At 48.5% G+C, this 14,689-nt stretch overlaps 1 protein-coding gene across 3 annotated transcripts in view; it reads right to left on the bottom strand.

The window, feature by feature from the left end:
- Positions 1–6,427: 6,427 nt before the first annotated feature.
- LOC147260878 (leucine-rich repeats and immunoglobulin-like domains protein 1) overlaps positions 6,428–14,689 on the bottom strand; it is a 39,673-nt gene continuing 31,411 nt past the window's right edge. Inside the window, exons 16-17 of one of the 3 annotated variants that reach the window (XM_086205113.1) lie at positions 11,516–11,950; positions 6,428–7,905 (exon numbers count right to left, since the gene is read on the bottom strand). In XM_086205113.1, coding sequence (XP_086061239.1) covers positions 7,787–7,905; positions 11,516–11,950 — 554 coding nt within the window. In that variant the 3' untranslated portion in view covers positions 6,428–7,786. Of the gene's footprint in view, positions 7,906–10,486; positions 11,415–11,515; positions 11,951–14,689 lie in introns of those variants that run through there. The other 2 variants (XM_086205115.1, XM_086205114.1) reach the window with 2 other exon arrangements.

Genomic DNA, 14,689 nt, shown 5'->3' with positions numbered 1-14,689 from the left:
TTCAACAATAATCATTGATCAGAAATGAGGCCTGATGGTCTGATCAGGTGTTCACAATGATGACAATAAAATCAATAACTGATATTCAGCTGTGTTTCAACAATAATCATTGATCAGAAATGAGGCCTGATGGTCTGATCAGGTGTTCACAATGATGACAATAAAATCAATAACTGATATTCAGCTTTGTTTCAACAATAATCATTGATCAGAAATGAGGCCTGATTGTCTGATCAGGTGTTCACAATGATGACAATAAAATCAATAATTGATATTCAGCTGTGTTTCAACAATAATAATTGATCAGAAATGAGGCCTGATGGTCTGATCATGTGTTCACAATGATGACAATAAAATCAATAACTGATATTCAGCTTTGTTTCAACAATAATCATTGATCAGAAATGAGGCCTGATGGTCTGATCAGGTGTTCACAATGATGACAATAAAATCAATAATTGATATTCAGCTTTGTTTCAACAATAATCATTGATCAGAAATGAGGCCTGATGGTCTGATCATGTGTTCACAATGATGACAATAAAATCAATAACTGATATTCAGCTGTGTTTCAACAATAATCATTGATCAGAAATGAGGCCTGATGGTCTGATCAGGTGTTCACAATGATGACAATAAAATCAATAACTGATATTCAGCTGTGTTTCATCAATAATAACTGATCAGAAATGAGGCCTGATGGCTGCAATAGCAGCTTTGTGCTGTTCAGTGCCTCCTGCTGTAAAAAGGAGTCAAGGCGGTCTTAAAGATGTGAAAATGTTCCAAAGATCCTTCTCCATGTTTGTCCTGAACAAGATTGGTGTCAGGCCTTTTTTCAAAAGAGCTCCAAAAGGCTCACTTAACCCTTTGAGGCCTGGCTGAGACATGAGGCCTGTTGACCTTTGACCCTGTTGCTCTTTTGCTCTCATTTGGCCTCTACAGTGGATACAGACCTGAAACTTGAACTGTGAGGCCTCTCAAATTGATCAAATCATAATCTGGTGGAATAACTCTAGAACCCCCTCCCAAACAGGAAGTAGCTTCAGGAAGGAGGTGGGGCTTCAAAGTTTTAAATGTTGGTTTCTGGCAGAGGTGTGAACTCCTCCCAGAAATCTCATCTCATTTGGAGCAACTTTGACCAGTTATGATGCTTCATTGATAGACTTTACTGGACTTTGCCACGCCCTTTACGGACAGCAGAAAGGACTTAATGGGGTGAAACCACCACAGATGTGATCCTTATGGAGGACAGAACAACACACTAAAATTACAACTTCCTAGGTTCAAAGAGAAAAAAACTACCCTCTTGTGAAACTGGACAAAATCAGGGTCTGTGACCGCTGCACTCCGAGAGCCTTTTGGAGCAGAATTGAGGATCAAAACTGGGTTCTGGTGTTTCTACTTGGGCTACATACACCAAACTTTACACACATAGTGTGATGCCCCAGAGTAGCGTGTGCTGGGAATCCCCCCCCCCCACTCAGACTGCTGGGATCTCCCATGATGCACTGGGCTTCTCTCTCCTCCTCCTGTCCTCAGACGTGTTACGAACTCCTCTTCTTCTCCCCTCATCCCAGACCCTGGTGCTGCTGGAGGAGGCTCCAGACCTGAAGAGGCTCCAGCTGCCACCCGTAGCTCCACCTGCTCACGTCCTCGTCTGTCCATCAGTCTCTCCTCCTTTCTCTCCCTCTTTATCTCTGTCCCTCTCTTTCCTTCTGTCTCTCTGTCTTCCGCCATTCTCTGTCTTTGTCTCTGTCCATCAGTCTCTCCTCCTTTCTCTCCCTCTTTATCTCTGTCCCTCTCTTTCCTTCTGTCTCTCTGTCTTCCTCCATTCTCTGTCTTTGTCTCTGTCCATCAGTCTCTCGTCCTTTCTCTCTCTCTTTATCTCTGTCCCTCTCTTTCCTTCTGTCTCTGTCTACCTCCATTCTCTGTCTTTGTCTCTGTCCATCAGTCTCTCCTCCTTTCTCTCTCTCTTTATCTCTGTCCCTCTCTCTCCTTCTGTCTCTCTGTCTTCCTCCATTCTCTGTCTTTGTCTCTGTCCATCAGTCTCTCCTCCTTTCTCTCTCTCTCTATCTTTATCTCTGTCCCTGTCTTTCCTTCTGTCTCTCTGTCTTCCTCCATTCTCTGTCTTTGTCTCTGTCCATCAGTCTCTCCTCCATTCTCTCCCTCTTTATCTCTGTCCCTCTCTTTCCTTCTGTCTCTCTGTCTTCCTCCATTCTCTGTCTTTGTCTCTGTCCATCAGTCTCTCCTCCATTCTCTCCCTCTTTATCTCTGTCCCTCTCTCTCTCTCCTTCTGTCTCTCTGTCTTCCTCCATTCTCTGTCTTTGTCTCTGTCCATCAGTCTCTCCTCCATTCTCTCCCTCTTTATCTCTGTCCCTCTCTTTCCTTCTGTCTCTCTGTCTTCCTCCATTCTCTGTCTTTGTCTCTGTCCATCAGTCTCTCCTCCATTCTCTCCCTCTTTATCTCCGTCCCTCTCTTTCCTTCTGTCTCTCTGTCTTCCTCCATTCTCTGTCTTTGTCTCTGTCCATCTGTCTCTCCTCCTTTCTCTCTGTCCCTCTCTCTCCTTCTGTCTCTCTGTCTTCCTCCATTCTCTGTCTTTGTCTCTGTCCATCAGTCTCTCCTCCTTTCTCTCTCTCTCTATCTTTATCTCTGTCCCTGTCTTTCCTTCTGTCTCTCTGTCTTCTTCCATTCTCTGTCTTTGTCTCTGTCCACCAGTCTCTCCTCCTTTCTCTCTCTTTATCTCTGTCCCTCTCTTTGCTTCTGTCTCTCTGTCTTCCTCCATTCTCTGTCTTTGTCTCTGTCCATCAGTCTCTCCTCCATTGTCTCCCTCTTTATCTCTGTCCCTCTCTTTCCTTCTGTCTCTGTCTACCTCCATTCTCTGTCTTTGTCTCTGTCCATCAGTCTCTCCTCCTTTCTCTCTCTCTTTATCTCTGTCCCTCTCTCTCCTTCTGTCTCTCTGTCTTCCTCCATTCTCTGTCTTTGTCTCTGTCCTGCTCTCCTGCTCTCTCTCCGTCCCCACTGATCCTGGATCTGCTCCACCTTCCTGCTGGTAAAGGAAGGTTCTGGTGGCTGCTGTTGCAGGATGTGCTGCTGATGGAGAATTGTTGGGTGGAGGTTCATTGAAGGAGGGAGGTGCTGGACCTGCTCTACTTGGACAGAGTCAGGACAGAACTTTGGTTGGGGTTTGGTGACACACTAATAAACCTGACCTGACTCGACCTGTTGCAGACTGTATTTTAGAACTGACAGATAAAACCAGAACCATAGAAGGATAAATCAATGAATCAGGAGAGGATGAAAAAGGACGGAGAACGTAGTGAAATGAAGGAAGAACGTTTATTTAAATAAATAAACTTTTGAATGAAAGGACAAAAAGTCCACCAATGAAACAAACAACTAAAGGCACTGTCAAAACAAAAGATAAAAAGAAAAACCCAACAAATTCTCAGTGAAATTAAAAACCAAACAACCAACAAATGAAGGAGTGTCAACAAGTAAAGCCACTCAGCAGCGGTGGTCTTTATCCTACTGGTTCCAAATGGCACTGCTGCCTCCTTTGGTCCTTGTCAGGAAGGAACCTCCCAGCTTTCACAGCCTCCCTGTAGGAGAACCGAACCTGTCAGTTGAGCAGCCCTCAGGCCTGAGTGGTTGTTCAAGGCTGCCTGGCTGCAAGGGCCTGTCGAGCTGTGGCTCCGGGACCGTCGACAAATTATGAGGCTTCCTCTTTATGTCTGCTCATTTGAGGAGCGCTGAAAATGGACAAACTTCATATGGAAGCTAAGACGGACCTGGGAGCATCTTCCATGTCTACCTACCATCCCCGCACAGAGCTCAGTCCATAGGGTCAGGGTGCGGGTCCTTCCATAGGGGCAGGGTCTAGAGGCCTCGTGTATCACTACTTGCGTGGATCTCATACTAAAAAACTGCGGTTGCAACAATCTTGAAAGTTGCTTCTGCAAAAAAATCTCCGGATGTCTCAATCTGTGTGAGTGCTGGAATCCACGCACGTTTCCTTGATACATCCCAATCAGGTGTCGGAGGACTGGGCCCGCCTCCGTTACGCCCACCTATAAATACTCAAATTCATTTAAAGAGGGTCTCAGCTGTCGGCGCTCTCAAAACAATGTTAAAGAAAAAGAGGTTCACGGCGTGGAGCTGGAGGTGCTGGTAGGAGAGGTGGAGGAGAGACAGCAGATTCTGTTGGTCAGCCTGTCCAGTGGTGTTAGGATGAACAATGAAGGTTGAGAGTGGAGAAGAAGTGAGAGGGTGAACCAGGTGGGTTCAGAGCCACGCCCCCCGCGAGATGAAAACAGTGGTGGGACCTGTTATTGGCTGAAGTTCCCTTCTCATCAGCAGTGTTGTTGATCGTCATGTTCATACATCTGAACCTCTTCTACTGACGGGAAGAACGAGTCGCTACGTGTTTGAGGTTTGATGACGACGGTAGAAAAGTGTTGGCTCCTCCTTTACTGAACATCAAAGTGATACAAAGCTCAGTTTTCCTCTCTAAACCTGCGCCAGCATCACTACGTCATCAGCTTGCACCTCTGCTGGCGCTCTGAAAGATTTCCTCTCTGTTTCTAATGCAGGTCTGCAGTTCTAACTTCCTGAACAATGCAAGCTAAAGTAGGACTACATTCAACACTGCACAATCACTAAATGAACAACTACAATCATCAACTGGCTTCACTTCAACATGGAAAATGGCACTAACAGGACCTCAAGGTGGAGGTCAAGCGGCGTTCAGCTGCCCTCTGGAGGAGTGCTGGCCAGACAGGTGGGGGTCAGGGAGAGGGGCACCTGACGGAGTTTGAGCAGCGGGTGGTGGCAGTCATGGGCAGCACCTCTGTGGGGGGATTGTCACCACCACCCACGCTGACTCCGAGAGCCTGGAGGGTCAGTGGCACCTCCATTTCTTAGCAACATTTCCACCTGCTTTGCCACAGATGTGAAGGCAACAAAGACACAGAATCAGACATTCAATAAACCAACATGTTTAACAGAAACTGATCCGTCAGACATGCCGCCGAGGTGCAGCACCCCTGCTGGCTCAGAGTCATCCGCCAGGACCAGCGGCATTCGGGCAGCCCGTCCCCCGGCCCCAGCACCAGCACCAGGCCGACAAGTGGCGGACAGTCCTCCAGCCCACCCGGACCAAGCGGCGCATCCTCCGGCCCACAGGGATCCAGAGGGAGGGTCCTCACACAGGCGGTCCTGCAGGAGGACATTATTAGGGGAATAACGGGGATCAGTGATCGGCTCGACCGCCTGATAAATGTTCTGGAACGTTTGGTGGACAAAATAAATTAATCTGGCTTCATGAATCGTGTAGCAGCTTCTTACTCATTCACACTGTGGAAATGAAATTCTGGCGTGCGAGGACGGCTGCCCGGCCGGGATCGGCGTCCATCCCTCCAGCCTCTGCGCATCGATGGAGTGGAAACCCTTACGATGGACGGAAGCGTGTTCCTCAAGGGACGGTGCTTTCATGGCAACATGAGTGCAGTCATTAGAGAATCAGACATTAGAGAATCAGGCTGTTGCTGCAAACTGCGCTTCAATATTGACCTGTTCAACCCCCCCGGAAGGGAATTGAATGTTTCTGTTTCTTTCTTTTTTTTATTTTTATTGAAATTTTCAAACTCCATGTGTAGACAACAAGACGAACACACTGATCCATGAGTTACTCTGTCCATGAGAAGTCAGCAGTGGACAGTTGGATAAAAAAGAAAAACCATTAGAACCGTCATGGCTACATGTGTCCAACATTAAAATTACACCGTGCACAGACTTAGAAAAGCGCTTGGAAACATGAAGGGGTTGGTGGGCAAACACGGGCTCACTGCGTCTAGGTTTCCCTCGTGATGTCACCCAGCGGGACTGGCTAGTTCCCGGCTGCTCGGGAGCTGCTAGCGGTGGCTAGGCTAGGTGGCTCCGCACCCGCTAAGGTGGACTGAGCAGCTCCTGAAGGTAAAGGACTAGCGCTAGCTTCCATGGTGCGGAGCCGAGTCTCTAACTCTCTAAGCCTCGCCTCCAGGACTACAAACAAACTACACTTTTTACACGTACCATTAGCACTAAAGGAGGCAGAGGAGTCACTAAACATCTGGCACATGGAGCAGGAGAGGGAGGGAGAGGTGGGGGAGAGGCGGAAAGAGAGAGAGCGGCCATAGCTAGTATGCTAAGGTGAGCTAGTGGACCTGTGGCAAATAGAACAAATAGAACGAGGAATTTCAGAGCAAAGTCCTGCTCAAGACTGAAGTGACAGAAACCTCTGTATTACACCAAAACGTCGTATACAGTGGTGCTTAAAGCGATGAAGTTAGCAGTACACCTGAGGGAGCATTGAGAGAGTGAACAACACAGCGACAGGATTACAGGCAGGAAATGACGTAACACGCTCACCGGAAGTCTCCAGGAACAATCTTCACCAACAAAGTAAGCACACAAGTATAAAATACTTCAAGTTAAGGTCTTGGAGAAAAAATATCGAAGTTTGGAAAAAGTCTGGAATTTTTCTTTGGAAAAAAGAGCAGCACCCTGCCTGTAGCCACTGGGTCAGTTTGCTCTTTGAGCAGCGCAAAGTGGTTTGACACAGGAAGAAGTTTGAGGCTTGAGGACATCGTCCAGGAGGCTCTCCATGGTGTGGAGCTGGGGTCTCAGACTGGAAGCTCTGGCTGCTGAGTTGTCCAACCAGCCGTCACATCACCTCCTGAGCTCTCAGCCTCCTCTTGACCAGGTTCTGGATGCTGACTCAGCAGGAGACAGGAAAGTCATCAATGTTGAAGGAATTCCAAAGCGTCCATCGACCTGCAGGACAAACTCCTTCACTGTGTGGGAGGTTCAGAGTCCCTGGTTTGATTGCAGCTTTGACCTGAGCAGGTGTTCATCCTCATCTCAGTAACAGGGGACACTTTATCACAGCAGTGGACAAACATCAGCATTCATCACCCAGCAGCTCCTCTGATCAACAGAACAAGCTGAAGTATTCTGAGAAGGAGGGCATCCATCCCTCTACCTCTCACATGCTAAGCTAGCACTCTACCATTGGAGCTAAGTCCCTGCTAATGAGCAGCAGATGATGGAGGTTGACCTTCATCATGGTTGGATGACCTTCACCAGTTGGAGCTCCTCTGGTTGACCAACATGTGGACTCTCTTCAATACTCCAGTGGAGGTTTAAGTGATGACAATATGGGTTAGTGACTGGGAGTGTGTGTGTGTGTGTGTGTGTGTGTGCGTGAGTGTGTGCGTATGTGTGTGCGTGTGTGTGCAAATTTTTCTCTGGAACAACGGATTTTATTTGAAGCAAGAAAGCAAGAGCCTCCAGATCCAAGTCAGAATTGAGGATGATGTCATCAGGGCTTTGATAGTGTCTTTATTTGTACCTAGAATTCTGTCTTTGATCTCAGGAGGACATGAAAGGAACCCAACTGAGGAAAGTAGAGAACACTCAGCTTCATCAGAAACACTTGAACTGTTGAACAGGAGAGTTTGTTAGAAACCGTTTACAACACTGAGGGACAGGATTGAAGAGGGAAGGTTTTTCTACTTTTCTACTTTCTATTGAATTCTAACTTCAAACTGGGATGAACATTTTTAGTAGTTCATACACTAACACACAGAGGAAGTCATGTCATTCCCTTTTGAAAAAAACAAACAAACATGTGAAGCTCCTCCCCCCAGCTCCAGATGGGACAGACAGATATGAGAGTGGCCAGGAAGCAAAGAAGTGCTCTGGTGCTTCTCTCCAGTGCTCTGGTGCTGTTGTGTTCTTGTCAGCTCCATCATGAAGACCTGCTGGCACTGGGCGCTGGTGGAAGTTTGCAGCTCTCACTGGAAAGTCCTGAGGCTCCTCCCACTCTGAAGCAGGCAGTTGCTCCCAGCCAGCCCACACTTTCACTCTCTGGTGTAGGAGTGAAGAACAGAATCAGAATAAAGAACCATCACTCTTTCATTGGGGCTCCTTTCTCCTTGTTCTGATACAGGAATTCAACAGCTTCTATCATATCTATTATACAGGAAATGTTGATGACTCACTGGGAGTTTTGGTGTTCATGCTGTCACTGTCAAGTGCAGCTTCACATGAGAGGTAGCAGGATCATTCATGTGTTCATGCTGTCACTGTCAAGTGCAGCTTCACATGAGATGTAGCAGGATCATTCATGTGTTCATGCTGTCACTGTCAAGTGCAGCTTCACATGAGAGGTAGCAGGATCATTCATGTGTTCATGCTGTCACTGTCAAGTGCAGCTTCACATGAGATGTAGCAGGATCATTCATGTGTTCATGCTGTCACTGTCAAGTGCAGCTTCACATGAGAGGTAGCAGGATCATTCATGTGTTCATGCTGTCACTGTCAAGTGCAGCTTCACATGAGAGGCAGCAGGATCATTCATGTGTTCATGCTGTCACTGTCAAGTGCAGCTTCACATGAGAGGTAGCAGGATCATTCATGTGTTCATGCTGTCACTGTCAAGTGCAGCTTCACATGAGAGGTAGCAGGATCATTCATGTGTTCATGCTGTCACTGTCAAGTGCAGCTTCACATGAGAGGTAGCAGGATCATTCATGTGTTCATGCTGTCACTGTCAAGTGCAGCTTCACATGAGAGGTAGCAGGATCATTCATGTGTTCATGATGTCACTGTCAAGTGCAGCTTCACATGTGAGAGGTAGCAGGATCATTCATGTGTTCATGCTGTCACTGTCAAATGCAGCTGAACATGAGAGGTAGCAGGATCATTCATGTGTTCATGCTGTCACTGTCAAGTGCAGCTTCACATGAGAGGTAGCAGGATCATTCATGTGTTCATGCTGTCACTGTCAAGTGCAGCTTCACATGAGAGGTAGCAGGATCATTCATGTGTTCATGCTGTCACTGTCAAGTGCAGTTTCACACGAGAGAGGTAGCAGGATCATTCATGTGTTCACGCTGTCACTGTCAAGTGCAGCTGAACATGAGAGGTAGCAGGATCATTCATGTGTTCATGCTGTCACTGTCAAGTGCAGCTTCACATGAGAGGTAGCAGGATAATTCATGTGTTCATGCTGTCACTGTCAAGTGCAGCTTCACATGTGAGAGGTAGCAGGATCCATTCATGTGTTCATGCTGTCACTGTCAAGTGCAGCTTCACATGAGAGGGAGCAGGATCATTCATGTGTTCATGTTGTCACTGTCAAGTGCAGCTTCACATGTGAGAGGTAGCAGGATCCATTCATGTGGTCATGCTGTCACTGTCAAGTGCAGCTTCACATGAGAGGTAGCAGGATCCATTCATGTGTTCATGCTGTCACTGTCAAGTGCAGCTTCACATGTGAGAGGTAGCAGGATCATTCATGTGGTCATGCTGTCACTGTCAAGTGCAGCTTCACATGAGAGGTAGCAGGATCATTCATGTGTTCATGTTGTCACTGTCAAGTGCAGCTTCACATGTGAGAGGTAGCAGGATCCATTCATGTGGTCATGCTGTCACTGTCAAGTGCAGCTTCACATGAGAGGTAGAAGGATCATTCATGTGTTCATGCTGTCACTGTCAAGTGATGATGATGATGTCATTGTGTGTGTGTCATTTTCCTAATGCCGCACAGGTCGAGGAGGCGTCATCACGCCGCCAGGTCAATGAGGCCGTCATCACGCCGCGCAGGTCGATGAGGTGTCTGCCTGACGAACTGTCCCGATTATGAACTTCGAACATTTGCGGCTGAGTGTTGAGGGGTTGTCAGTTCGGGAACCCTGTGGGACTGTTGGGTTCTGGAAACTTCTTGTCTGGGTTTCACATGATGTGTTTTCCATCTGCTGTGTGGCTATAGATATTTTCAAAATAAAATCACACAGTCATCCCCTGGAACAAGTCACACCCTGGTTCAGTGGATTCATTCGTCAGAGCTGAAAGAACCTGCAACTTGAGATTTTTACAACGATGACATGAAGTAGGCTCTCTGGTGCCTCTGCGTCAACTCTGGTTTCAGTGAAATCTGGCGGTGGTGTGTGCGGCCGGGGGGGTGGGGGTGTGGCCTCACAGGTTTGTTATGCTGCTTGTCGCCAGGCTGTTGGAAAACAATGGCCGATGTGTGATTGGTGGAGGCCGTGGTCGAGGGCACGTCAACCATCCGGTAGCAAACATGTATCTGGACTGCACGTTCTGGACGGCCACTGACCCTGAAGCAGCCCGACTCACGAGCAAATATTTGAAACAAAATATGCCTGCTGTCTTTGCAGCTTTAGTGAGCCAGGAGACATTCCTGCTTGGAGGGTTAGCTGCATGTGTGTGCGTGTGTGCGTGCGTGTGTGCGTTTGAGGTCCAAGGCTAAGGACACATCGCTGCTTTGAAGGTCAAGGTCTCTACGTTCATGTGTGTACGCTCCATTTGAATTGATGGCGTCTCCATAACCACCAGGACGTGAGCCATGATGCTAAGCGCTAGCTCAGCTGTCCGTCACAAAAACATCCTTCACTGTTTCATTCACGCAGGAAGACGTTGGAACTGCTAACAAAATGTGGCTTTATTACAGCTTCAGTGCAAACCAAACCATCAACAACACACACGAGGGCCTGAGGCTGAAGGGACTTCAACAACGCTGTTGCAGCTTCAAGCCTCGGCTTCTCTCTGCAGAACCAATGAACATTTAGCGTCCATTTCCTTGCAGAAGTGAAAAGCACACTCAAATAACAGTCCTCACATTTGAACACGCGCCTCTTTCCTGGACAAACTTCCGAACAAAGTGCAGAGAAGAACGGTTTCTCCCAAACAGATCAGAGCAGTCACTTGAATTGGAGCGAGTGGAGGAGCCTGGACACCCTCCTGCATCCAGTGCACCATCTGCTTGTTCTGAACGGAGACAAAGTGCTTGAGCTGGTGGCCCCCCGATACCCTCAGAACAAAGACAGTGAACGTCCCAGCTCTTCCTTCATACATGATCAGGGAGCAGGGTTTCTGGAAGGCCTTGTTTCAAGTGCATCACATGTTGTTTGCTCTCAAGAACACGTCTCCATACATGTTCGTGCAAGTTGAGCATGCAATGAGGCACCGCAGCAGAATGTTGCTGAAAGCTGAAAAAGGAAAAAGAAGACAGGGAAAAGCTCCATCCCTCCGTGAATCCGAACCTTCTTTCCTTGTGCAGCTGTCTTTCCCCTGCGTGTGTGCGTCCCAAACAAGACCCCCTACATTTGCAGGCTTCAAATGCAAGTCACACTGAACTGGAGCAAGACTTTGAATCGGTCCCCTCCCAACGGAAGCTTTTAACTATGTACAGCGAAAGGGAGGCGCTCAGAGGGGACGCCACCCACACAAGCTGCGTCTTCACACTGCGGGTCCTCCACCGGTGTCCACGCGGACACAAAGGTCCTGCCACACAGACACAGGACCCTGAGAGGAGAGGGAGCTGGGAAGGTCTGGAGGAACCACGGTCTCATCTGGAGGAGAGGAAAGACAGAGGGTGCTGGACGTTCTCTGTCGGAACTGAGCCATCTGATCGATCAACACTGACTAATCACCGGTGCTCATCCCAACCCACCTGTGTTGGTGACGCTGCAATCCTCACTCTTTGTCCTCGTCTGGCAGATGATGCACACCCATACCAGTGAGGTCGCCGCCATACTCGTAACCACGGAGATAATGATGATCACTGTGGTGACGGTGCTGGGTTCAGGCGGCGGGGAGCAGAGGCTGCGGCGCGGCTTCACCGTCAGCTGGCTGTGAACGCGCACTGTGACCAGGGTGTTGGACATGAGGCAGGTGTAGTGACCTGCATCCTCCAGCGATGCTGCGCTGATGACCAGCAGCTGGTTCCCTGGGGTGAAGTGGTGTCTGTCAGAGGGGCGCAGCGGATGATCGTTGTGCAGCCAGGTGATGCGGGGAGGGGGGCTGCCCAGTGCCTTGCACTGCAGGGCCACCGTGTCACCCATCACCACGGTGCGGTCCTCCATGTCCTGGGCCAGGTGGGGTGTTTCTGAGGAGAAGAGAGGAAGCAGGTTCTCACACAAGATTTTATGATGCCATGTTTTCCCACAGTGTGTGTGTTTGTGTGTGTGTGTGTGTGTTAGGCCTTGACTGAAAAATATCATCGATGTCATATTTTGGCGTCGCCACATCGCCGGACATACGTGGGTCAGCCAAAGCCAGCAGTTAGCGCAGCACTTTCCAGAATGGAGTGGGAACCTGCGACCTCCTCACAGGGTGCCCAACTCACCCTACAAAAAGCAGCTCGCCCTCAATCATCTGCAGTGTGGGAATACTTTCAACTCAGTCCCAGGCCAAAAGGTATCGTGATCTGCGGCCTTTGCCAAACTGAGCTGGCATACCACAGCAGCACAACCGCGATGCTGGAGCACCTACAGTGGAGGCACCCCCTCGTCTCTCGAGGAGGGCACAATAGTAAGTCAGTACCAAGTTTGGCTAAACTGAATTTAAGTTTGTGCAGTGAGTGGTGCAGCTTAAGCACTGCACTTAGGTCTTCGTGCTTGTAGTTAAAGTCAGCTAGCTACCAGCGGATGGATATGGTAACTGTGTTCTGCAGCTGTAAGCTACCACTCCAGCTAGCAAGGCAAGGCAAGGCAAGGCAAGGCAAGGCAATTTTCTTTGTATAGCCCGTTTTCACAAACAGTTTGTCTCAAAGGGCTTCACACGGCATCATAACAACATCCTCTGCCCTTAGACCCTCACATCGACTGACGAAAAACTCCATAGAAAACCCTTTTAACAGGGAAAAATCTGAGAAACCTCAGGGTGAGCAACAGAGGAGGGATCCTTCACCCAGGACGGACAGACGTGCAGTAGATGTTGTTACAGACAAGAAAACAGTTTACAATACAAAATGTGGGAAACACGGAAATGTTAATAACAGCTGAAGAAGGAAGCTTCTGGTAGGGGAGGCAGGGAGAGCAAGCCAGCTTGATGGGGGACTGGATGGCAGACTGGTTCATGGAAGGGGAGCGCAGGCCGGTGTAACAGTAGGGAATAAGAGGGGGGGGGGGCAATGCAGGCGGCGGTTGGGGCTCTGGTGGATCTGTGGAAACACAGAGAGACTGCGAGACACCAAGGCCAAACTACAAAGTGCAACAAGTAATGGTAATGACAGTTCCAAAAATGTGCAGGGAGGAGAGGAGAGGAGAGGAGAGGAGAGGAGAGGAGAGGAGAGGAGAGGAGAGGAGGGAAGGGCTCCATGTAACCTGATGTGTCCCCCAGCAGTCTAAGCCTGTAGCAGCATAGCTATCAATGGTTCAGAGCTACCTGAACCAGTCCTAACTGAAGGCTCTGTCATAGAGGAAGGTCTTAAGCCTGGACTTAAACGTAGTTAAAGTGTCTGCCTCTCTGACCCATGGAGAGATGCTGGTTCCACAGTAGAGGAGCCCGGTAACTAAAGGCTCTACCTCCCAGTCTGTTTTTATTGATACTGGGAATCACTAAAAGACCTGCATTCTGGGAGCGGAGTGCTCTGGTCGGACAGTAGGGACTAATGAGCTCTTTCAAATAGGATGGAGCTTTATCATTGAGAGCCTTATAAGTTAGCAGAAGGACTTTGAAGTCGATTCTAGATCCTACAGGAAGCCAGTGGAGAGAAGCTAAAGTGGGAGAGATGTGTTCTCTCTTCTTAACTCCCGTCAAAACCCTCGCTGCAGCGTTCTGGACCAGCTGGAGACTCTTTAGAGAGTATTTAGGACATCCTGACAGGAGAGAGTTGCAGTAGTCCAGCCGAGAAGTGATAAATGCATGCACCAGTTTTTCAGCATCACTCTGGGAAAGGATGTTCCTAATCTTAGCGATACTTCGCAGATGGAAGAAGGCGGTCCTAGTCACATGCTTTATGTGGGAGCTGAAGGAAAGGTCCTGGTCAAAAATGACTCCAAGGTTCCTTGCAGTTGTACTCGAAGTTAGGGTGATGCCATCTAGAGTAGAGATCCGATTCAAGAGTGTGTCCCTGTGGTGTTTAGGTCCAAAAATGATTACCTCAGTTTTATCTGAATTGAGCATTAAGAAGTTAGAAGACATCCAGGATTTAATGTCTTTCAGGCAGTCTTGCAGATGAGTAAGCTGGCTTGTGTCGTCTGGCTCCATCGACAAGTAAAGTTGTGTGTCATCTGCATAACAGTGGAAGTTGATCGAGTGCTTCCGGATTATGTCACCTAATGGGAGCATGTAAAGAGTGAAGCAGAGTCTGTTAGCACGAAATGCTAACAGACTCTAACGAATGCACAGCTGTCTAGCCACTAGCTACCATTATGGGGCTCCGTTTGGTACCACTGGCAGACTAGCGGAGTGAGTCATGACCCTCTCGGCTGGCTCACGTAACCCTGCTTTGAAAATGCAGCTTTTTAAACCTCCTGGAGTGAACGAACTGAATATTTGGCTGAAACTTGATCAGTCTGGATCTTCCAATGCTGTCCCATTGTGAGTCCATCCAGTTGAGCTGCTGATTCAGCAGTGATGGTTCTCTTCAAGCACCTTGGTTTTTTTAATGAAGGTTTACAAATTAAATCTATTATTTCTCAGATGGAAGGGTCTGACTACATGTGATGAAGACGGGAACAATGTCTGCATCTTCACTGCGGCCCTTGAACCAAGATTCAGAAAACTCAAGTTTCTGTCCACAGACGACACCCTGAGGGTGGAAATCAAACTTCGGACCCTTGCACTTGAAGCCAAACAAGTGCCAGTGAGGGAGGAGCCTGAGTCCCCAGTGGCCTGCCAG

Source organism: Aulostomus chinensis, chromosome 5 (genome assembly GCF_037954235.1).
Source record: "Aulostomus chinensis isolate RoL2024-O1b breed Wild chromosome 5, RoL_Achi_v1.0, whole genome shotgun sequence".
NCBI classification, from domain to species: Eukaryota; Metazoa; Chordata; class Actinopteri; order Syngnathiformes; family Aulostomidae; genus Aulostomus; species Aulostomus chinensis.
This window is presented reverse-complemented; position numbering and strand designations above follow the sequence as displayed.